The sequence below is a fragment of the Alligator sinensis genome, unplaced genomic scaffold (assembly GCF_000455745.1).
Source record: "Alligator sinensis unplaced genomic scaffold, ASM45574v1 scaffold721_1, whole genome shotgun sequence".
NCBI classification, from domain to species: Eukaryota; Metazoa; Chordata; order Crocodylia; family Alligatoridae; genus Alligator; species Alligator sinensis.
The window spans coordinates 1,649,387-1,674,044 of record NW_005841857.1 but is presented as its reverse complement, the minus strand read 5'-3'; the positions used below and the strand labels follow the sequence as shown (position 1 = coordinate 1,674,044).

The following is a 24,658-nucleotide window of genomic DNA, read 5'->3' as shown; positions in this document are numbered from 1 at the left end:
ATTCCTGCAAGCTGCTGGGCAAGTCCTTTAAACCTCAATGTCCACAGAAGGCCACCGTGCTTCTCATTTTGTAGATGTACAAACTGAAAAGTTTTGATCTGCAGATGTATGAACACCCCTGAGTGCAGGGGAAGTCAATGGGAGCTATGTTTGGAACGTATCAAGTGCTTCTGAAATTCTAAATACTCTGAAAACTCGCACCCGAAGAGGCTTGAGTGGGCAGCAGGATGTGGTGGACCTTTTGGCCGTAATCATTTTTGGTCTCATTTCCCCATGTATAAAATTCCACCTCCTCTCTTCCGGGAACGCCAGGCTGCCCAGTGGTGGAGTCTGACTGTGGCATGGAGCCCAGGCAGACACCTGGGGCCAAGCGGGAGTGGGGAAACAACATCACCTATTGAAAGCAGGTATGTCTCATCTCTGACAGCTGCCTACAATCCAGATCATCTCAAAACAACTTTGCAAACCTTGATTCATTTCTCAAAATCTCTAGGTGAGTAGCAGCACCAAATGTGACGAGACGGCAGCTCATTTTGCACAAACATATAAAAATGATTAATATTTTTTGCAAGTTTAAGCAGGAAAGATTCTTTATGGTGTCTCAACAAGGCTGACTAGGTCCCCAGAGAATCTGCAGGGATGTGTCATTATCCACTTATCCATTATCCCATCCCTGCTGCAAAAACAGAACATCTCTTCCCCCTTTAATGTTCATCTGATGAACAAACACTTGAGACAGACTAGGATGTTACAGCTGCATCTCAAGTGAACGATACAAGTGAACCGAGGAAAATACTAATTTGAGAAAAACACTCAATTGAAAGAATCAAAGGCAGAGATGGGACAGAGATGCCAGTGGCAGTCAAACTATTAGGGAACCATTTTTATTTAAGCAGACATGAGTTAAGTCAGTCAGAGACAAAACTGTGGCTGCAGCTGTTGTCTGGCTGTAAATGAATGAATACCAGATCTGTTCCATTTGTTTTATTGTCACTCATTCAGGCCAGACAGATTGCTGCTGTTGCACTACCCAAGACTTGCATTACTTCTGAGAAAGGTCTTCAGTTATTCCAACAACTGCATACGTTATATTTTAATCTTACTTCCTGTTGACAGAAATTTAGGCAAAACTATTCCTGGTTTTAAATAAAAGGAGTGCATACTTCGAGATAACTGCAGTGCATTTGCTGAAACATTCAGGCATCTGCTTCAGCAGAAGCTTCAAGGGGGAAAAAAAAGTGCTGCGTGAACAAGTTTGCTGCTGCCGCTGTTCCCACAGAAGCTGAGTTTCTGGAAACTTTTAGACCCATATAATAATAGTGGAAACACTGAGCAGACTAACTCGTCTCCCATAATCAGGGCAGCGTACAGCATGTTCCACTGAGAAAACTCTTAAGAGAGTCAACAGATGAAAACATACTACACATGCACTTACCGGGCCCTGGAGACTCCCGTCTTCTCGGTCGATGCTGCCTCTGGAGAGCCGCACGTCAGGTTTCTAAAGGAATGAGAAATGTGGTTTTGTACTCTGTGTATAAGAGCATTACAGATTCACACAGCCCACGATTAAGTTTGTCCTAAAGGCAAGAAAGCACTGTTGAAAAATTTACACTTTGACTAAATACAGATGTTATCTCATTCCTCTCCCCACACGCCCGACTCTCCTGACATGCTCCTGCAAGCACCGTTCCCAAACGTTTCAACAGGCTTCTAAAGAACAGTTTCTCAGCTAGCCACTTTCTGCTCCCACATAAAAATGCTTTAGATAAATATTGATAGTACCATTTCCCCAACACAACATTGGAAAACCTGCATTTTAATTCTCTCAGCGGAGCCGAAGTCGTTTTTTTATTGTGTTTTCTTCCCAACAGCAAAAATTTCAACCACAGGATGAGAAATGCTGCGCATTAATTCCTGTTTCCTGCTTGAGGAAGGCTTATATGTACTTGGCTCCATCTCCAAGCCTGCAAATGGGGCCAATTACCGGAGCTTTTTAAGCACTGCGTTAGGGATGCAGAAAGCTAACTGCAGTCTGGATCCAAAGCTCTTCTGCTGTTATGACACATTCACAATTTGTTAAGTTTTAAAAGCAGGAAAAGCTCAAGTTTTAAATAGTAAAAAATGAAAGGCTCCAGGAAAAGATCTATGTAGTTTTTGACTTAATGGATCACTTCCTCTCCCCCTCTACCAGTATACTTATTGGGAAAGACCAAGGAATAGGAAGTCCAGAAACAATAGCTAATATTGATCCCAAGAACTAAGTTCAGCTAAGCAAGGAAATTCCTTTTATGTCACTAACATGCCAAGACAAAGAAAGACAACTTATTCTGATATCTAACCATCACAGCAAGGTCTGCACATGGAAAAGCCTGTTCCTTTCAGTGAAGCATAGAAAAATCAGGATTGGAAGGGACCTCAGGAGGTCACATCTAGTCCAAACCCCTGCTCAAAGCAGGACCAGCCCCATCTATATCATCCCAGCCAAGGCTTTGGCTACTCAAGGCTTAAAAACCTTCAAGGATGGAGATATTCCACAACCTGTCTGGGTAATCTGTTCCAGTGCATTACTATCCTCCTTGTGAGAACGTTTTCCTAATATCCAACCTAAACTTCCCTTGCTGCAACTTGACAACATCACCCCTTGCTCTGTCATCTGCCCCCGCTGAGAACAGTCCAGCTCCATCCTCTTTGCAACCCCCTGCAGGGAGGTGAAGGATTCTCTTCTCCAGACTAAACAAGCCCATTCTGCATTAAGCACAGTGCAAATTATGCAGGAATTGTGTGCGTGCGTGTGTGTGTGCATCAGGGGAAGGAGACTATTCTTACATGGAGAAATGCTGATAAGGAAATATTATATTTTGATGAAGCACATGGAACTGCATAGTGCTTGGGGTTCATTTTTTGGAGATAATACCTCTCTGGTTTTATTTAAAACTACTCAGGTTCCATTCACTCATTATGGAAGAAAGCACGGGAGGGTCAGATCCAGCCACAGTCATAGATCAGTGTATGCATTTCACATTAGACAGTCATTGGTTAAAAAAAACCCCCAAACCGAAGGGAATAACCTTGGCAAGAGAGACCAGAGCTCCTGACTCCCCTTCCCAAGAGAGTGCCACAACCTCTACGCTACATCAGCATGGTGCATTGTGCGTGCTCTTCTAGCCCGTGCCTCCTGCACTGTGTTATCCAGTTTCAACAGGACAGACCGTTCTCTAGCCAGGGTGATTTGGACACCCTCCTTGAAGTGGGAAAGGTAGGTTTGAATTCCCTCAGGCTGAGGAGGGCTTGGGCGAATGCTCTAATCACTACATTGTTAGGCAAAAGATGGGCACCACCTCCCTCCCTCCCAGACAGCCGCCAACCCTCAGGGGCAAGACTAGGCTGCCTGCACTGCAAATTAACGGAGGCACCTAAAGTGCAGCATGAGTCAGAGGCGAAGCTCCTGAGAGGGTAGGAATTCAGACACACTCACCATTGCCAAGCGCTTTCCTCTGAGCCCCTCTGGGTTTTCTGGATCAACCTCTGAAGACGCCTACCTTTCCCCATCCGCAGTATAAAACTTGAAGCATTGAAATCCAATTATTTTGGACTGCTCTGCAGAAAGGCCTATGTCTGAACCCAAATTGCTTGAATCCCAACACTGCCTCCATCACAAGTTCCAGTTTCCTTTCTAGTGAAAGAGTTTCATTTAGCATCTGTGTAGGTCTCCAATATGCAGAATATAAAATAAACTGTGTGTTTTTCACTATATGTTAATATTTAAACTAAAGAAAAAGATCAACTTCTACAATCTCAGTAAATGAATATGACCAAAGAGCCTTGCACTACCACCAGGTCTGGAGATAATTTTCAGAATTTGTTTGTTTGATTTAAACATGTAAAAACAGGCTCTTGGACAAAGTGGAAAAAGCCTCCAGGTCACTACCATACAAATCAGATCGAGTGATATTTAAGGATTAAGTTTCGGTGAATTTAGTCATTCCTCTGGGATGGTGTTTGAGATAATGCTGAATATTTTTAATTTTTAAAACACATGCATAAGCACAATTACATGCCAGACAGAATGAGATGCATTTTTCTCCAACACTAAATAAATAGGAGAAGGAAGTACTGTAATAAATGTGCCCAATATTCTCAGCTTCAATACAGTGCTTGGATGAAAATAAAGGATGCAAAAAAACTACACTTTTACTGTGATTCGTTTATTATATTATACAACTTTGAACTTTAAATATGGGGGTTATACAACAGTGCTTTCTGACTCGTATATAAAGAACAGAAGTCACGTATGACAGGTACATGAGACAGCTGAAGAGAAACCTTAGAAAACTGCCTCAAGAAAAGAACGTCTGCACATACTGCCACACAAATCTAGTGGTTCCCCCCTTTGCTAATGCTCTCTGGCTCACACTCCTATCTCTAGAGGCTGGCTTTCCAAGCTTGGAAATCAATGGAAAGAGCTGCACTGTCCTGAGTAGTTCCAGGCTGACCCAAGATATGCAATGTCATTGGACTGCAATCACATTACCTTGAAGGATTCTCCTACTTTTGAGTGTTTCCATTTGCCAAAATCCATATTCCAGCTATCCTTGGTCTAATTACTCCCTACTCCCTTTACTTGGATGCTTTCTGGCCTCCTTAGGGCCAGTTCCACAAGTAGACGTGAGCATTTAACTCCTCTTCATTTCAGCTGGAAGATTTCAAACTAGAATTTATGTTCTGAAATGAGTCAAGTGCCTGTTGCAAATGCTGTTGTGGACTGGACACTGGTGTCTAGAGAATGTCCTTGCAACATCTATGTGAGATAGGAAAACATTATTGCCATTTTACAGACAGGAAACTGAGGCATGATATTTGGCCCCTTGCAGTATGCAAGTTTTCTGTAGCAAAGCTGCACTTAAGTCTAGATCTTCTAGACAATGCCCTACTAAATACACCCCATTTTTCCACTCCGCTTACCCAGAAAGAACCTCACTAAACCGAGCCCAGGCTGAGAGGCCGAGTGGGAGTGGGGATGGGTACCAGCCTGCAGCACATGCTCGTTTCAGGAAGTTCAGTACGTAAAGAGCAATATAAAAATATTCAGCTTCAGTCTAAGACTACCGCGCTGAATGCCTAACAAGCACGGATATGTCTCTAATGATCTCCCAACAAGATTCCAGTTCTGATTTATTCATGTGTATAGCCGTAGGGCGCCAGTTTAGCAAAGTTGGAGTTCAGAAGGCAATCTCTCTAAAATCGAGTGAAAAAAACCTCCAAGATCAAACTCCCACTTTACTTTAAGACTGACTGTACAGCAGCTTTGATCTTTTTAAGTGCTAAGGCTTCACAGATCCTTTTAGTCTCTTGGTACTACCATTAAGACAGTGATGTGCTGCCAGCATTTTAACAAGGAGATCCCTAAAACTGTGCCCTCTTAGGCAGCTGCAATGCATGCAATGCTCCCCGGGATCAAGAGATGCCACACTCACATCAAAGAAATTCATCAGTTCCATTCTCTTTCCACCGCTCTGAATGTCCAGCTTTTCTCCTTCCTCCCCACGGACCTGAGCCACTTGGTCACCCCGCTTCTCCTTTTTGGAACTTCATGGAGACTCCAGTAAGTCACGCCCCAGGTGACAGCAGCTACATGACAAAACGATCCCCTCTGATGCTTAAGGGGGCTGGGAAATACTGCCCTTCGCGGTCCCTGAATGGACAGCAGGTGCGGAGCATTCCCAGTGCTTGTTGGGGCCAGACAGTATACGTAGAGGTAAGGTATAAGGGAAGGAAAATTCCTAAGGAAACTGTTGCACATTAACATAATGGTGGGTAGGTGGGTGAGTGAGGCACAAGCCCCAGGTGCTGCCGGGGGGGAGGGCAGCAAGATGCAGGTATGGGTGCCCCTCACCTTCTTGTCCATCTTCCTTCACACTCCCAGTACCTTCCCTTCAGTGGCTCTGGCTCTGGCACACTGTGCGAGAGGAGCAGCCAGAGGTTCACTGGTGCTGGGGGAGTTTACCTCCTCTTTTGGCCAACTGACATGCCTGGCAGCACCAAAAGAAAAAGGGAAAGAAAATGACATCTCCTTCAGCAGCAGCAAACCTCTGCTCCTGTACTGCTTCTGCTGCTGGAGCTGGAGTCGGAGAGGTGCAGCATGCTGGGGGTGCAGTCCTGCCCAGACCACGAGATGGGCCACTTACGCCTCTGCTCTTGGTTTGCTCACTCTCATGAATTACAACCATCCAGCCAAGCCAGCATGTTTAGCAAAGCCCCAGGAAAAACCATGAGAGAAGGGTAATATGTTTGATCTTAATAAATTAGCAATTTAGGACTCCATTTTTAGATGAAACTCTATTTTCAGAGGGAAAGCCTATCATTGCCACTGACAAGTGGGTGTTCTAGCTCCAATCCTGTTCAGGATGCCTAATGCTAATTGCTGCTACAACCATCTCCGAGAACATTTCATGTACTTCTTGTGGTGTGAAATCTTTCCCTCTTGATCATTCAAATAAGGTGCAGCGGGAAGGGGGGCGAGCGAAAATTTCTCGCAAAAATACTGACGGAACTAAACAAAAATGGAAATGTAAGCATACTACCTGGTGCCTGCTCTTGCTACAGATCTCTCTAGATCAGGAAGAAACTAAATGACTCTTCTGGTGATAATTCACAGCAAATTAAAACCTTTTCAAATACGTGGATTTTTGTTTGTCCGTAACAATCTTATATCTGAATTCTTCTGGAATTCAGGAGGAGCGTTCAGACATGATGCAGATGCCGAAGAACTGAAACAAGCTATTATATTTACATTATTTAGTCATTTGCTAATAAAAACCATCTACATATTGGTATTTTTAGCACATGCCAAGCCATATCAACTTAAAGTGGATTTTCTCATGCTACAAACTTAACTCCTATTTTAGCAGCAAGTCACATCAATTACTCTCAAGTTACTGTTCTCAGTGTCAGAGCAGGACAAACACTGAACCGCATCCAAGTGGGAATTTCTGAATAAACAGAAACAAACACGATAAGGAAACTATGCAAGTTATTTCATCTACAGTTAGCAAGAGAGTAGGGAATATAGAGTTCTTAAGATAGCCCTGCTCCGTCTGATGCCACAAGTGCTGAGAGAATTGCTTAAAAACGGAGCATGCATGTGAAAAAACAACCGCGCATTGTCAGGGCAAAATCATGCCAGCAAAAGATCCACACTGGGAAGAAAATGTAAATGGGTAACTAGATCGTTAGAAAGGCTGTTTACAGAAGAGGAACATTTCATATGTTTCCAGCCAGAGGCCCTGAATCTAGAATTTGTCACTGCAATTATCTGGAATATAATCTAGCGTTGTCTATACTGTGCTGCTTAATTTGAAGTGACACCACCCAGTGTGCACAAGACCCTGTGCCAACACACGTGCTTCCTCAGGGGTGTCAAGCTCGCCTGCTCCTCCCCTGCTGGATCCAGACCAGGCACGCTGGAGGGGAGTCGGGGGGAGTGGAGCCAACTGATTAACACAGCTGCCACTTACCTCTCTGCCGCCCACACGTGTGCCCATTGGGGCTCCGGCACTGGGAATCTGGCAGCAGACCCTGCGTCTGCTTTCCCACCTCCAAATTTCTGGCCCTTCTCGGTGCCGTGGGCCAGGTGGAACAGCTTTGTGGGCTGGATGTGGCCTGCAGGCCACAGGTTTGACAGCTCTGGTATAAGGTATTCCATCATCACAGTATTTAGGCACTACTTGGGTAAGTTAGATCTACTTGATGGAGCCCTTGATGAGTTCCTTGGAGACCTACTTACTGACCTCCATCCTTTAGCTGTGGCAGGTTCTGCGTTGGGGTCAAGTTACATGCATGTGCACACGCGCACAGCTCCAAAGTCAATCAGTTTTCAAAAATCAGGAAGTCAGTTTGGTAGATAGAACCCAGAGGAGTCAAACTCACAAATCAGAGTCTTAAAAGGACCATTTTAAAACCTTTTAACTCAATGCATTGCCAGATTTGCTTACACATTCATTCTGCACACAGAGATAAGTGCTGTACATGCATTATGGCATCGATATTATAATCTGATCCTTTTTGTGTAAACCTCAGTCTCCACAAGACTTCCCCCTCTCCATGTAGTTCACATATCCACCTATGCAAATCATATGGTAGGACTGTGGCTTTTTGATGCTGCAGAGTTGAAACAGTGCTTTCGAGAGGAGGTCAGGTGTAATAACACACAGTAATATCCCGGGACACTAAGATAATGCTTGGAAACAGGAACTGTGTTGGTTTGAAGCTTGTTTAGTTTAGGACTTTCTTGTATTTTCACAGTAATGCAAGCACAAACTTGAGAAACCTTAACTAGCTTTTGTGTGAAAACATACATAACTTGACATGTGAGAAGGGATTATGTTGCAGTCCAGAGTGGGATCTTAATTTCCTGGGCTCATGCAAGAACTAAATATTATCTCAGAATTCAGACGGAGGAACAGAAATTCAGTGACATTGTAGAAATCACAGTCCAGACCAGCAAAGAGACTCATGCTCTGTCCCCTAGAACATCTGATGAACAAAGAAAGGACTAGAAAAGCAAAAATGAAAGCCCTCTCTATCTGTTATCCCTAATGTGATTTTACTTTTCCCCGCATCACTCTTTCTCTGATTCTTCCATAGCTCTATCTTGTAAGATCCCTGGATCAGACACTCTCTTTATTCCTTGTTTGTACGATGCCAGTACAGTGGTGCCTTGTTCCTCTATTTGGGTCCTGGACTTTTCTGTCATACAAAGGAAAAGAAGGGAAAAAAAAGATGTAGAGGAATTCTGCCCTTCCTTTTTCAGTTCCTCAGTGAGACAGGTTGCCGAGTTTTGTAAAGATGTTCTGAGACACACCGGACTCTTGGATAATTTGATTCTTCAATTAAAGAGATCCCAGGTCACATAGCATGTGGTATGCCTGCCCTCCCAGCAGATGGAAGGAGGAATAGATTGATGTCAGCCGTGGAGAAGAGTGCTGCAGGGTGCCTGCAAACAGACCACTTCCTGCTTCATTTCCCGTCTCCCCAGGGTAGACTCTTCTGGCTCCGAGCGTGAATTTTTCACTAATTCTTTATCCTAAAACTCTAACCTTGCTTCTCTATTGATAGACTTAGTTTTAGCTGAAGCCCATGAGAGATCTATACACTGTTTTTATAGGCAGGATTTCAGAATACTGAATTCAGTTAATATGAGAAAACCCAAATGAATTTCTGTCTCTTTAAGTACAGACAGCCGATTAATACTCAACAAATTGGGTTTTACATGAGCTACTTTCAGAGATAACATCATCTCTGCCCCTGCAATAATTAGCATTTCCATGCTACTACAATTTCATTCCTACGTGGAGTGTCCCTGTTAACAGCAAACGTTATTTTGGTAATAATTAGGCTTGTATGCTGTTTTGAGCTGCATCTTCCTGTTGGAGAAAACAGAATTCTGAATTCGTGAGAAAAGTCCCAGTTGCTCCTGATACGTGGTGGCTGTACTTGTACCATCATTGCTAGGGTCTCTTTTCAGTACATACATTATTAGCTGGTTAGTAAGTGTCCTCCTGAAGAGTCTGATTCTCTGCGGAAGAGCCATTAATGTCTCCAGGATCCCCAGGAGTGTTTTGACTTGATTATGATCTTAAGTTCAGACTGGAAACAATTCTGTTATAGTCAGGGGAACTGTACTAGTTCAAAACTGTATAAGGGAGACTGAAACCAGGCTCTGAAGCATCTCTTGATCTCTAAGATGAGAAGGAAGAGTAGTCTTTTGAAAGCTGGTTATGACAAGCATGGGGAAAAACCACATTTCTATGGAGGCTTTCTGATTTGTACTGTTTTCTAGATAGGAAGGCTTCAACAATGTTCTTGACAAAGTAATGAATTTCACACTTTTTCTAAGAAAAAATTAAGGGCCAGAGATAGGAAATCTTGGTACAAGGATGTGGTTTCTCACCAGCCCCCAAAGAATGCCTAGAACAAGCCAGTAAGATCAGATCTTGAAAGACATTTCCCCAAACCCTCTCTTCACAGCTTTCAAACAACCCCATAATGAAATCTTGCCAAACTCATCATCACGAGCAGATTATTCCACATCAAATAAAATCAGACCTTACCAAGACAATGAATGCAAAACCTGCCAATGCATCTTTACTGCCACTACAATCCTCTTTTCCCCATTTAACATGAAAAACCCATCCGAATCTGTGGATCCTACATGTGCGTGCCATCATGGAAAGTAAACTACAGCACACGTCCCCACAGAAAAATGCTGAACACAGAAATGCTTCATCTGCAATGGGAACACATTTTTTAAAAAACATCCACTCCATCTCCGACCTCTCAATCCTTGTCCTTAAAGGACAATTCCTTTCGAAACCAGGTCATGGAACAGAAATTCATACTTTTACTGGACACCAAAAACCACTAACTTAAAGAGGACTAGTTTTATGGCTCATTATAACTTAATTATCACATCTCTCTGCCAACTTCTCTGCTCCACAGGTGACAACTATCCAGGCCCTTTTCCAGTGGTCCAATGCCATTTGCACAATTGGGTTAGAGGAGAGCAACTGTACTCACTTGTACTTAGCTTGGACTGTGCTTCTTCCCCAGACCTGATGAAGTGCACTCGCTGCCTGAAAACATGTCTCCTCTCTCTTGTGCTCTCTCAACAAACTGGCCCAATAAAAGATACTACCTCACCTCACAAAACTTGCTTCTCTCATATTCCTAGACCACCCTGGGTACAATAAAATTACCATGGGAAAGATTACACTGCTTCTGCTCTTACAGAATTATGCATATGAACCTGTTGCAGACTTCATGAGATGTGTGCCTGTGGGGTCTACGGCAGGGGTTGGCAACCCCTGGCACGTGCCAGAGCATGGCATGTGAAGCCATTTAGCTGGCCCTGGCTGTGCACAGGCCCCTGTTGCCAGCCATGGAGCATGGGTTGCTTGCAGCAGATGGTGGGGAGGCTGCAAGCCCTGCTGCGAGCAGGCCAGGCTCCATGGCAGATGGCAGGGGCCTGCCCAAAGCCTGGGCTGCTTGTAGCAGGAAGCTGCAAAGCTGCAAGCAGCTGCACCGGGGTCCGGAGCCCTGGCCTGGCTTGTTGCCGGTGGTGGATGCATGCACACCTTGGGGAGCACGATGGGGAAGGGTGGGGGGCTGGACTGGTACCAGAAGGATTGGGCCCCTCGTGGCTCCCTTGTCATCTGCCCCTGGTGCACTAACATCTTTTATGTCGAGACTGTGGGCGTTTTGGCACTTTGCCCAAAACCGTTGCCGACCCCTGCTCTAGGAGAACAGTCCCACTCTGACAACAGCTGAAGATATCAAAAAAGACATGATGAAATCAACCTAATTGGCCAGCCAGACATAATTCATAGGAAAAGTGAGCATTTAGAAACATATCGCCGCTCCTCTACTCTAATGGCATTCAAGATAAATACATGTCAGCAGCCTGAGTTTAATATGGAAGGTCATTTAAAAAAAAAATCTAAGAAATGCCTTGCTGTTAACTGAATAGTTTTCTCTGATGCAACATGTTATGGATCCTAACATATTTTGCCAGTAAAGTTTTATCCTGTTTAATTTACAATTCTCACCAATATAGAAATCAGCATCCATTCTACAACTGGCATCCAAATACACACCTGTAGTCTAGGATCACAATACATATAATGACAAACGCTGGCAGGGGAAGAACTGGAGGCAGGGGGAGCATCCTTGGTGACTAACCAAACTGAGATTGTGTCACCATATTTATTCGCATACCACACTCTCTTAAATAAGACACAGCTCTTGTTTAGAGAAGACAGAACGAAGGAAGAAAAGATTTTTTTCCAGGGTTGTCTCTGCTATGGTATCAGCTCATCGAGGGCTGAATCCTCTGGCTGCACTGAGCAGTCCCACCGCCAGCATCACTCCCCGCCCCCCTGCTGCTCAGCCAACAGCAGCTGCCAATTCACTTAAGGGAGGGTTAAACCTGTAGCTGTTGCCCCTGCAGTAGGTAGACGACAGGATTTAGCCCTGTTCCACGCTGGAGCGTTCAGCCCTGGGTGAGCCAGTGCTGAGCCTGGCCCATGGCTGCCCTTACAGCATCTCCTGCTGCCACTCCAGCATGAGAAGCAGCTTTCTTGCTCATGACATGCACCCCGATTTTGGACGGCTAATTTTCAGGAAAAAGGTGCATGTGAATGAATACGGTGTTATATCTGTGTGCAAGGATATCCATTTCCTTTGAGGAATGCGAATTATAACGTGGCTGTTCCCACAGTCTATCAAGGTTACTTCTAGTTTGGCTGGAGGCAGGACACGTGAACACCAATGGCAGAAAATGAAAGATGATGCACACAAGATGAAAAGGTAATGACCGTTCCTAAGCCACTGCTGAAGCTGTGCTACAGGCCGGCAAGGCCTCCTTATCAGGCACCACTAGCATGCACAAATCTTGCCCTTAGTAGCTAACAAGGACAGTAAATAGCTGATTATTAGTGGTCTACACAACTCAAGGAGGCAGCCGGCTGATTTTGTAGGCAGATCATGGGGCCGACAGCCATTTATTAGAGCTTATTGTGGTCAGCCCCGCCCCCCAACAATTGGCTGAGGGGCCCCAGTGGCTCCACCCCCCCATCTGATTGGTAGAGGGGGCAGGGAGTCACGTGACAAGCAGTCCTTAGCTAATCGTGTCGGGGGGGGGGGGGGGGGGGGGGGCAGCAGCCATCATGCCTGCTTGCCTTTGCATCAGCAGCCTCCCTCTGCTCTCCCCCTGGGTATGCTGCCTGGCTAGGAGGACTCCTGGCTCCCACTGGAGTCAGCACGTTATTTTTAGTACGTTTTATTCCCCACTGCGGGTTTTGCAGACATCGCCCGATTTCACAATTCGTGCAACTTGGGTAGGTCCCTACTTATTATTAGGGCCTAAAGAATTTGTGGCAGAAGTGGGCTGTGCAGTGGCTCCTTTAATCTTGCAGGCTCCCCCGCACACCTCCCTGTTGCTGATTGGCAGAGAGGCCTCTTACATTAAAGGTAACACTCGTGTGTGCAGGAGACAGAGCTTTCTGGAGGCTAGCCCGAGACAGTAAATGAACTCCTGATGGAACCAAGGACCACAAACCTTGCCGCTTCTGCTTTAAAGTACAAGGCACACACCTGACTTCGCCTTCTCTCACGTACACATAAGCAACATAATGTTGGATATGCATATTTTATAGCTATACATCACATTAAAAATCCCCAAGCATTCCACACAGTTCTATAAACCTGGAAAAAGAATGAGAACAGACATATGACAGACATTAGTCATCTGACATTATGCACTACTGGAGGGCACTCAGACGGTGAGTATTGTACAAGCACCTATGCAGACTAGAATAGCGAGTTGTTTCCCAACCCGTGTTCTGACTGTGCGTCTCTGTGGCTTCCCCAGCAACCACTGGTATGAAAGGTGTTTAAACAGAGAATTTGAACTTTGAGGGTTTTTTTGGTACTACTGATCACTGGGGAACTAAAATGTTGATAGTCCCTAAGGCTACACCTTCCAAGACAGAAAGGTACAACTATGGCCTTGGCAAAGCGTGAAAAGGTTTCTACAGAGATAGGAAAATAAAAGCTCCCACCTACACATATGTTTGTTCTCCCTCCTCCAGTGATACAAAAAGCCCTGAAAGAGTCTCTTCACAAACAACAAGAATGATTACTCACTCCTGCCACGCCCCATTTTTTCTAAAAATCCCTTCTACTAATCTCTCTCCTGTTCCTCCAAAGGAATATTAAACACACCAGGTTTCAGAGCCATGGGTGCCAGGCAGGTGTGAAATTACATCAGTCTCTTGTGGATTGAGCATGGTAAATTTAGGGTCAAGCTGGAGACCCCACAGACTAGCAGAAGTAGCTACTACTACACCTTATAATCTAGAGAGATCCAAATGTGATGAAGACTCAACTACAGGGCACAAGGAAAACAACTATTTCAGACATTTCAAAAACTGGATTCATTTCCCTGGTTGACATTTCATTTAAAATCTGTTTCAAACTAACTGTTTCAGAAGTAAATAATTAATTTTATAATGGGTAGTTAAGAGAGACATATTCTGAAATTACTAGAACATGAGGGTGGCCCAAATAAGTCAAGGCTGAAAGTTAACTGATATCTATCTGATCAATTCATGCTCATGTTGCACAGAATTTATCAGTTTTAATAGGCTTTAACTGGTAATTCAGAACAAGAAAGAAGCAATGCATGAAGCAAGGAATTACCAGGAATCTCTCCTCTTTTTCAAGCCAACGTTGATCTTCCTCCATTTCTTGTTGTTGTCGTATCAACCTCTCCTCCATGAGATGTGTGGGCAGAACCTGTCCCATTCCTCGCATGTCCAAAGTGCCAGAATCCTAGGGAGCAAAGTTAAGGCTGTCTTTGGCTACCATGGTAGAAATCACAGGACTGAACAGTGTCCTGCGGGAAACTTGTGAATGGACGTAGGAAACCAATTCCTATAAGAGTGAGGCAGGATTCTCATATCTATAACAAATTCAAGTGTCCCTTTTAATGTGAGGCTTCTGGTGGTAACTATTTCTCTACCTTGCTTAAAATTACTGGTACTGAACAGATTTAAGAAAAAAAACCGTTTCATTTTCTAGCAATGTTGGTACCACTTTATACTTTGCATTTTACTCAGACTGGGAAATAAGCATATGCTTGTCTGTTTTACTGTCGGTGTCCGGGGCAACAATAAAAAGCTGTGGTTTTAACACCGAGGGGAATGCTTCCACCCAAACTCTCCATTTGTGGAACATTTTAAGTACGGGGCTAATGAAGAAAAAAATAGTTTGGCTCCTCTCTAACAACTTACAGCCTGTCTTATATGCCATAGGTGCAGCTGTGCTACTTACAGAAAGAACAGGGGCCAAAATCAAATAGAATTCCCTGTTTTTCATTTTTAGTTTTACTATTTTACATAGTTTCACTTTACTTTTATATATGATCATATACTGCACTCAATTTTACTTTTGCTCAACTTAGTAGAACGTGTCATTTTACTGTATGCTTTTATCAACAACCACAAACCATGTCATTCTGTTATTATACGATACACAACTTTATTGTTAATTCTACTGGATCACCTTAGCAAAAGCTGCACATAAACTACCACTGCCGCTTCTGCCCAAACAAAAATCCTTGCCTGCTTAAATGGCACGTACAAAACATCTCCCAGGAACATTTCTACGGATCAACAGACGTCACAAACTTCTAGTTCTACAAAGGCATGATTTGGGCTGAAAGATGCTGATGTGACCCCCTGAAGGCTGTTCTGAAGCCATTAATGACAAGTTGTAGGCTAGGGTTTTTTGAAGAAGAGTAACAAGGTTTGGCAGCCCACTCTCCTTAAGTTTTAAGGGTCAAATTAAGGCTGGGGGAAACATATATATATATATGTGTGTGTGTGTGTGTGTGTGTGTGTGTGTGTGTGTATATATATATTCCCCTCATATATGTTTGAGCAGTATGAGAATATGGTATACTCCAAGCCTGTTCATCACAAACGTATATATATTTATATAAAAATATATTTGTGATGAGCCGCCTTGAAGTATACCATATTCTCATACTGTTCTGATTTATGCCTCTAGAGGTTCAGATTCCTTTGCTTTCAGTGAAAATGCATGGGATCTTACTTTGTAAGTAGCCCCATTGAAATCAAATGGCCCGCTAGGGGGGTTAGGGTGATACACAGCCCATGTAAGAGATGTATCAGGCCATTTATCATTGATTTACTATTCCCAGGTTGTGGAGGGATCCTATACCAGACATACTATGGAGGTACTGGGAAGCAGTGAGACAGGCAGAATGTATGGTCAAGTCAACCAAGCAAAAATTAAAAAGAAACCCGAGACTCCTTATACAACACCTGCATGATATTCCCTATTTTGCTAAATGAATCATTTTTCATGACTACTCATGCATTGCAGAGCATGGTTCAGAGACAACAAATTAACTTTGTATGGAGAAACCTGAGCAAGAAGAGACGATGGGGAAGGGGGAGGAGGAAGCAAAGGGACTGTAAGTAAAATATGGCTGTGAAACGTGCCATGCACTCAGCAGAAATGCAGCTCAAATGCTGGTTTCTAAGATACTTCGTTTCAGTTCTACGTAATTGTGGAGAAACCCTGAGCTCAGAAGATGCACTGGGAATCACTGACAACGTATATTCTTTAAACAGAATAATGAATAAATCATCAATTTATACATATTTTGTCTGATGTGATTTTTTCCCCTTGAACAGAACAACTTTGCACTTCCCCAGTGTTGGGTAAACCCAAAGCACTTCATAACCAAGTCCCCATTTGCCTCAATTCCCCGTTACAAAGATGAGTAAAGCGAGGCACAGAGGCACTATAACTAGGGACCTACTGAAATCACAATGGTGTGATTTCCACGGAAACTGCGATTTCAGGCAGGCTCTGCAAAGACGCATGGGCTCCACGAGAAAACTCCAAACAAAACTTCCTGAAAACACAATGCTGAGTCCCTCTGGAGAGCCAGCAGAGCTTGTGACAGCTGTGGCCTGGCCACAGCCCACTGGGGGTAAGGGGGAGAAGGGGTGAGAGGGCAGCTGCCGGCACGGCAAGATGGCTGCCGCTCCTGCCCTGATTGGCTCTGAAGGCTGTCTCCATCATAGGGTCCCACCCCTTGCCACTAATCAGCAGCAAGGGGTGGGGCCACATGACAGACAGCCTGCACAGCCAATCAGCTGCGAGGAGTGGGGCCACCAGGGTCCCTTGGCCAATCGGAGCCTACAAAAATGCCTGCCAGCTCCACAGTCTGCTCACAAAATCACCTGGCAGCCGCCTTGAGATTAGCAGACCCCTAACTATTGCTTAGCCAGGGTAATGGACAGTGCTGGGGAAGAAGCCAGGCATGACCCCTACTCCCCTGCTTCTATCACGAAACATCTCCCCCCTTCTCTCATCTCAAGAAAATGGACTTGATTTCCTTAGATTAAAAAAAAGAAAGAAACACTTCTGAGTGCACAATGCTGGTACAGTATGAACAGTCCTGTTACCTCCACATTTGATTGCCACATGGATATTTCCTGAGGCCGATGGTTCCAGGAATCTGCCTGATCCAAGAGAGATGCCTGGCCGGGGTAAATGCTGCCTGCCATGGCTGGTATCCCATGAGAACCAGGATATCCAGAAACCTACATAAAAAGGAGAGTGTTTGATGACTGCATTAAGGTTCTCAGTTAATCAGTGAGCATGGAAACACATCTCTACTTAATGGGCAAGCACAAGAGCATAATAAAAAGTGCATTGTGGAAAGAGATTGAGTCAATTAAAAACAGAGAAAATAAGAAAAGGAAGTCAGTATTTCAAGCCAAAAGGACATACCCACAAATATTCCTTTAATAAGACACATACTGCTGGTAGAACAAGCATCCTCAAAACAGTACTAAAAGGGCTGTTTTAACCCCAGTAACACAGAACATAAAAATCCCTTAATGAACAAGAAAAGGACGTATCAGTACATTTTCAGCATCAGGAATTACATGCATCACTCTCATTAGTGATGATGGGAGCCGTGCTCATGTCGCCCTATGGAACGATGCTAAAATGTACCCCCCGGGGGACGTTACAGGCTTAAATCCTGAGTGGCAGCATGTCATTATCTTATTTAGCTGCAGGATGACTTGACAGCTCCTTCTCTACAGAAAAATCAAAGCAGCTTTAATGCAACTGAAGAGTTTCTTGAAAATATACTGCCCGAGTCTTGATGTATTTTGGCTACGTACAAAATGAAAACCTCAATGTTTTCACAACAGAATATTTTTTTAAATATCCTCTGATGGGGTAAGACTTCATTTAAACTGTGCTGTAAACGATGAGATAGCCTGGAAGGTCTCTAATGCTCTAGCAACATTTGAAATGCTTCAAATATGTCACTAGGAAGGAGCAGAGCATGAACAAAACCAAAGCAATTCAACCATTTAATCCTATTTTAACATGAAAGTTACCTGTAGCTTAGTGTGAAGCATCACATAAGCACTGAATATCCTTGGTGAACAAGAGGAAGTTTGTAACAGCATTCACTGTAGCTGAGAGCCGAACAAAACACTGAGCTGACTGCCATTCAAAATAAACCTACGGGACAGCTCTGGTCTACATCTAAAGTAATCCCGTTGAACTCAGCAGAGCCAAATTTACGTGAGCGAGAGGAGAATCAGATCCATCACAGGTAAGCAGTGAATAACTTTAACATTTTGAAGGCAGGCACAAAGTTACCTGGTAATGATTGGGCTGAACCACATGCTGTGGACTAGGATAAAAGCCTTCGCTGGACCTCGGGCTGGGGTAACCAGGCCTGCTGGGCTTGAAATACAAAGGGGTGAACGTTATGAGAGACAGCATTTATATGCAAGATACAACAGAGTAAGTTATTTTCAGAAAAGGCAATTTTTCTCCTTCAAAATGCAAGTGAAAATGACTTTGTGAGCAGTTCATCTCAAGTCTGCAACATCTTGAACTGTGCTGGTTGGGTCTGATGGGATATGTTGGAAAAGCATCATTCTTAGATCAAGTCCCCAGTGTTAATGCTTATATTGCAAAATTCTATGCTCTGCTCTGCTGCTATTTGCCATCAATTTGCTCTTTTGGTGAATGTTTTTGATAGTAAATGCTTTGGCAAGAATCTGGTCTAAAGGGAACACAAGTAAAGCAAATCAAATTATTTACTCACAGAAAATATCCTGAGGGATTCAGTCAGCTCTGATTGATTTTAACATTCATGTAATTGACTGTCCCAAATGGAAGGTGCTTTTAACCAAAAAATGAATTCCAAAGCACCCTAATTATTTTTGCTCTCTTTTGTAACTCATTCCCAATCTAGTGAGACAGCTAGAAGTATTTGCTCTTAGGAAGGAGAGCAACACTGGCTGCAGGTGGTTGCTGGCAAGTGGCCACAAGATTTTTTTTTGGCTGGCTATCAGACAACCAATTGCTTTCTATATTCGGAGTAAGTGCAACACTTCCTGTCTGCTCCAAGATGAAGAAACAAACAGCCAGAGGAAATTTAGAGGGAGGTACCGAGCAGTGTTGTGTGAAAAGATGACTGCTTTTCTGCAGAGCCATCCAAAAAGCACACAATTTGTTGGTAATGCCATGCCGTGTCCGTTCATGGCTACTAGACGACAGAGATACTGTTTAGAGTGCAATACAGGTAGATCAGCTCCGATTCTGTCACCAGTGGCAACTTTCATATTGACATGTGCTCAAAGTTAGCTTGGCTCAGTTTATTTCTTTAGAGATGAAGGATTATAGGTATGTGCTGTGGGGAGGAAGGAATCAAGTGCAGAGAAAAGGCACTTGTAACAACTCCCTCAACTCTGCAAAATGGCTGAAGCCATCCACGGTGTCCCTGGAACTACATCATTTTATCACCGCGTTCTGCAAAACTTCGCTACGATTCTGCATTTGCAAGGCTTCTACATGCAAGCATGGAAGAAATGAGGTATGTCCATATCATAACAATTTTGGCCTTGAAAACTTTTGTCGGTACAAGGGCCAAGTTGAGTTACAATTAAAACTCATGCATCACAGAAGAAACCAAACTTTACCACTAGAAGATTGTCTAGACTCCCCTATAAAAATCAACATTAAAATCCCATGCTCACAACATTCAACCAACTAGGTTAACATGCCATTAGTAGAGATCCTTAATATTTTATGGAGAAGTTCTGTGAAGTGACGCATTAGCCTAGCTGTTGTATTTCACTTGCCAAGAGAGTAATTTGAACAAGAGCAAATACGAGCTAAAACTTTCATCCAAAGAGAAAATACAATAATGTGGGCATCAGGCTTCAGAGCAAGCACACTTTTTCACATTTCAAGCTATTTAATACCATTCTCAAAGGCTTTAATGACGTGCTTTCTTAACAGAATTGTAATTCTTCATTCATTAGATAATTTAAGCATTCAGTCCACTCAGACTAGCCTTAAAAATGCAATGTTTAATCTGTCCAACACTGACAATTTATATAGGTATCAAATCATGACAGTTAACCTTAGCTGAGTGACTAGGTCAGTGGCCTTTTTATGTTCCCCTCCATTTGTTATACAGCAAAACATTCAAACCATTTTTTTCCCTGGCCCGAGTCTCTTGTCCTCTTGACCCTATCAAAGTGCAGGAGTGGGCTTATAACTCCCTTGGGCAACAAGCTAGGGATGGTAAAAGAAAATCTACCTTTTTCCCAACTTACTTGGGATGTGTGTGGCAAAAGCAGCAAAATCAAGTAAGGCTAACAGGAGCAGCTATAGGCAGCAGGTTTTCATGATCAGGGAACTGATTAAGACAGAGATGATATCTGGCACCTTGATGGTGACAATTAAAAAAAAAGAGCATAGCCAAAATACAAGATTTGTGCTTGAAGGTGCCAAGAGACTCCTAACAAGAGGTTACTGAAAAGGGGTGGAGGGTGCTCAGTACTTTTATAATTCTATTAGGCTCCAGGATTGTACAGCTGTAGTGTCCAGACAGGATAGATATATCAGTGACAGGGAAACAAAGGGCAAACCGGAGTACATAAGAATCCCATTAATCTGCAGGCAGAGCCTTCAGAGAGGAATTTCAACAGTCTACTCAGAATAAAGTAAAAGGCAAGGAAATATTTTACCTAACTCACTCTGTTGCTGTAAAACTTGACTTTACAGTTGTTGGGGATGTCACTGGGTAATATTTTATAAGAAGCAACACAGACAGAAAGAAAAATGTTTAGCCCCCGGCCAAAACAATTTAATAACTAGCTGTGCTAGTCTCCTGCAAATTACACAAACCTCTGGGAAGAGGGAAAGAAGAGAAATGTTAGTACCGTCTGGCTTAACAGCCCCAAACTGCAATACAAACTGGGTCTAATAGCTTGACACATAAGGAGTTGGATCCTTCAAGTGAAATCTGCCTAAAACATTACAAAATTAGTTACACCTCATTATTAGCAGCAGACCATCACACAGGGCAAGAAGAGGGAGGGGGTTTTTGGCTTCTTTTGCTACTGAATGGTATTTAGTAGGTAAATAGAATAAAACAACAATATTGCTTAATATAAAGTCTGTGTTGAAAGCCAAGCATAGCTACCTTGGGAGGGGCTTCGTCTGATCCTCCTGAATCCCACGACACGGTGACTTGTCGCCTTGATTCCATTCTCATTCGTTCTTCTTGCTGCAGCTTCTCTTCCTCCAGTATTGTACTAAGGAGAATACAAATGTTACAGTGCAGATAAGTAACTCTCTGGTTCAGCTCCTAATACACCTCATCTTCAATTCTCTTCCAGACACTTCCTCGAAATTAATGGATCCCAGCACGCAAACTGACAGGGAATTAACAAGACACATGAGGCTGCTTTTAGACCGGGAGAGGGCTGGTTACGTTTCATAACATTAATATGAGGGGAATACCTTTGCAAAATTAGGAACTGGAGTCTGAAATACAAGTATCTTGATATGTCAAGACACAGAGCAATGCAAGATGCTTTTAGAAAATGATGGTTGCACCACAAAACTATTTTTCACGTTAACATTTCTTTTCATCTGGTGGCATAAGTATAATTATAGTGAAAAATTCCAACAGGCCATTAATCAAGCAGATACTTGCATGCACACTTTTATTTTTCCTATGGAAATATTCTGTTGAATTGCTGCAAAACTAGAAAACAAGAGGCAGATACGATCGCTATGGAAGCAATCCTACTGGCAAATTAAACAGAAAAAGGACGTGCACACTCTGCCTTCTTACATTTCAGTTTAACCAGGAACACATTTAACAAACAACTTTAGCCAAACAGAAATACATGACGATAGTCGTTCGGCCTCGAACTACTCAGGCCAGAATGTAAATATTCAAAAAAATACGAATCAGAAGTAGAATCTGTTTGCTACTTACCACTGTTCGGACTATTAAAAAGCCTGTTTGAACTTCAACATGATACCGCAGCCTTTGCTGCAGCCTACTCCCAGTTCTGCTATGTGGATTATTAATCTTGGATATTTGCCATTATAAAAATACTAAGAATGCAGCTTTGAGATAGGAGTTACAAATTCGTTAGAACTGCACACTACGTGGATTCTTCAGAGCTCAGAGGAGGGCTGAGCATGTACACGCTGACTTCTCCAGAGTGGCAATCAAAGCAATCCTCAAAAGGGGCAATAACTGCATCTTTAATACCATTTACAGGTTTCTAATAAAGAAGCTCATTCAAAGTTTATAACCTTCTGATTTAGTCCACTAAATACCCACACAGAATTACTCATGCCAGGGATGAGATCAGCTGCAGCCGTCTGCTCTAATCTGGGAACTTTACTGCTCATTTCAAAAATAAATTCTTGCTTGATTGGATACTAGTACTCTGCCTTTTCTCACTCAGCCAAAAACCATGAAGCAGCTGAAAAAATATCCATAAAAAACAAGTAAACCAATCTAACTGCAACCAAACTCTATTTTAAATATACTGCTGCAATTTCAATCCATCACTGCTCAAGTAACACCAAAATGTCCCAACAGAAATCAGACAAATAACTCATGCAAGTAGTTCGGCTGCAACTGCTGCTAAGGTAAAGCTTCAGCTAGAGCGGCCAAAAAGATGCAACGGGAGAGAAAAAAATTCTTCTTTCTCCTTGTCCTGTCTTCAGAAGTAAGGAAATAACCACTTTAAAATAAAAATCGGGGTCTGTTGGGGGGGGGGAAGTGGTCCCGAGCGCTGGGGTCTGGGGGGTTCAACAGCCGGGTGGGGGGGTTGTCGGGGTCTGTGGAGGGGGAAGTGGTCCCAAGCGCTGGGGTCTGGGGGGGTTCAACAGTCTGGAGTGTTGGCGGAGAAGTACTTGTGGGGAGGAGGGAGATGCGGAGTGGGTGGTAATCTGAACAGTGCCCTCAGAGGCAACAAATGGGATGGTTATGGGGGTGATCATTCCCCCCTTCCTGGGGGGTAACCAGTGGTGGGGCATCCGCTGGACATCAGGAGGCGCTACTTCACGGTCAGGGCGGCTAGGGTCTGGAACCGGCTTCCAAGTGAGGTGGTGCAGGCTCCCACCCTGGGGGTTTTTAAGAGGAGGTTGGATGACCATCTTGCTGGGGTCGTTTGACCCCGGTACTCTTTCCTGCCATGGCGGGGGGTCGGACTGGATGATCTGCCCAGGTCCCTTCCGACCCTAGAAACTATGAAACTATCCCTCTTGAAACTTAAAATCCCTCTTGAAACTATCAAAACCTAGCAGGAGCTCTGCTTTCAAGGCCAGGTTCATATTACAGATGTGTGGCATGTATCACTATGCGGCATAAGGAATCAGTCTGTGTGCCCTGATAACCAGGAACAACAGATGATGACTTTTCAAGACACCCGCCATATGCCTGTGAAAAACTGAATGCTTTACGTATAATGTACTTGGACAGGTTGGTAACACAGCCTCCGAGACACTGGACAGACCCAAACACAAGCAAAATCGGTGGAGGCACATCAGACTTTTAGGGTGGTGGACACGTCGCTGATGCAACTTATCATGGGACACCCAGATACTGTTCACAGAAATGGGAATTAACGTTAGCACTTATTTGTCCGTCTGTCTGTCTATTATGTTCATTGCCGTCATACCCGAGTAAGCAATAAAATTGACTTAAGTCCAAATGGCTGTGCTGGGAATACTGCATCCAGACTTAAATGATGGTTTTCAGAACACAGGCCAAGCTTCTTGCTCCAGAACCTCAACTCAGTCAGGCCAGACATGAGGATCCCTGCCCAATGCAGACATGCTGCCCCCCTTCCCCAAACTCCCTGGGATTACTCTGGCCAAAGGCTGATCAGATGAAGCCCAGCAGATACTCGAGTGCCTTAGACTGCCCACCACAAAAAGAGAATATAAAGTGGGAAAGCCTCTGAAAAGTTTTCATCTGCTCAAAGCAAAGCACATAAATAACTTACAAAGACGTCTTTGTTTGTATAATGGGAAGACGGATCCATAGATGGGAGTAAAAGCACGTCAAGAGATATTTTTGACCTTCGCTCGGTACAGCTGGTGAAGTACTCCAAGCAGTTTGAATTCACAGAAGGTCAGGAAGTCAAATCTAGGCATATTTTCCCAAACCAGGCATATTTTTAGCCACAGTAAGCACAGAAGCATTTCTGTTCTTATTTCCCTACCAAATCTTAAGGTAGCGCAATCAAACTGAGCTCATCTTCCTGGCAAGGTTCAGACGTTGATTTACAGTTTCAAGTCTTCAAAAGTACGCTTAACTCGACGAATGCATTTGTCAAGTTACTTACAAAGAGCCCTTTTCCCGGGGTACGTTTTTGGAACATCACATTCAAAGGCAACATTTACTAGCAGTTTCCACACAGAAATACCCAAGATCCTGCAGCATTTCTCTATACTTAGGAGCAGAAAATAAGTCTAGTAATCTCAGGCAGGCCCCACTAGGTGGGAAGTCATGGTTAATGCTGGTACTGGTTTGGCAATTGATGTCTCTTTGTTTCCAGATGTCAAACACAACAGACACAAGAAGAACGGGCTGGAGACACGCGACCGCACTCAGCGCTCGCTCCACACCGCTTTCTTAACGGATCACTCTTAGCGGTTGTCTCTGGTTTGTTAACAGTAATACATAACATAGTGAGAGTTAAGG

The 24,658-nt window shown here is 43.6% G+C and overlaps 1 protein-coding gene across 15 annotated transcripts in view; it reads right to left on the bottom strand.

Annotated features, from left to right (window-relative positions):
• Positions 1 to 24,658, bottom strand: part of PTK2 (protein tyrosine kinase 2) — a 312,007-nt gene that overhangs the window by 14,901 nt on the left and 272,448 nt on the right. For 13 of the 15 annotated variants that reach the window (XM_025214534.1, XM_025214537.1, XM_025214542.1 and 10 more), the window contains 5 exons: positions 21,125 to 21,236; positions 18,280 to 18,366; positions 17,061 to 17,198; positions 14,257 to 14,388; positions 1,436 to 1,498 (listed from right to left, as the gene is read on the bottom strand). In XM_025214534.1, coding sequence (XP_025070319.1) covers positions 1,436 to 1,498; positions 14,257 to 14,388; positions 17,061 to 17,198; positions 18,280 to 18,366; positions 21,125 to 21,236 — 532 coding nt within the window. Of the gene's footprint in view, positions 1 to 1,435; positions 1,499 to 14,256; positions 14,389 to 17,060; positions 17,199 to 18,279; positions 18,367 to 21,124; positions 21,237 to 21,928; positions 22,330 to 24,658 lie in introns of those variants that run through there. The other 2 variants (XM_025214608.1, XM_025214598.1) reach the window with 2 other exon arrangements.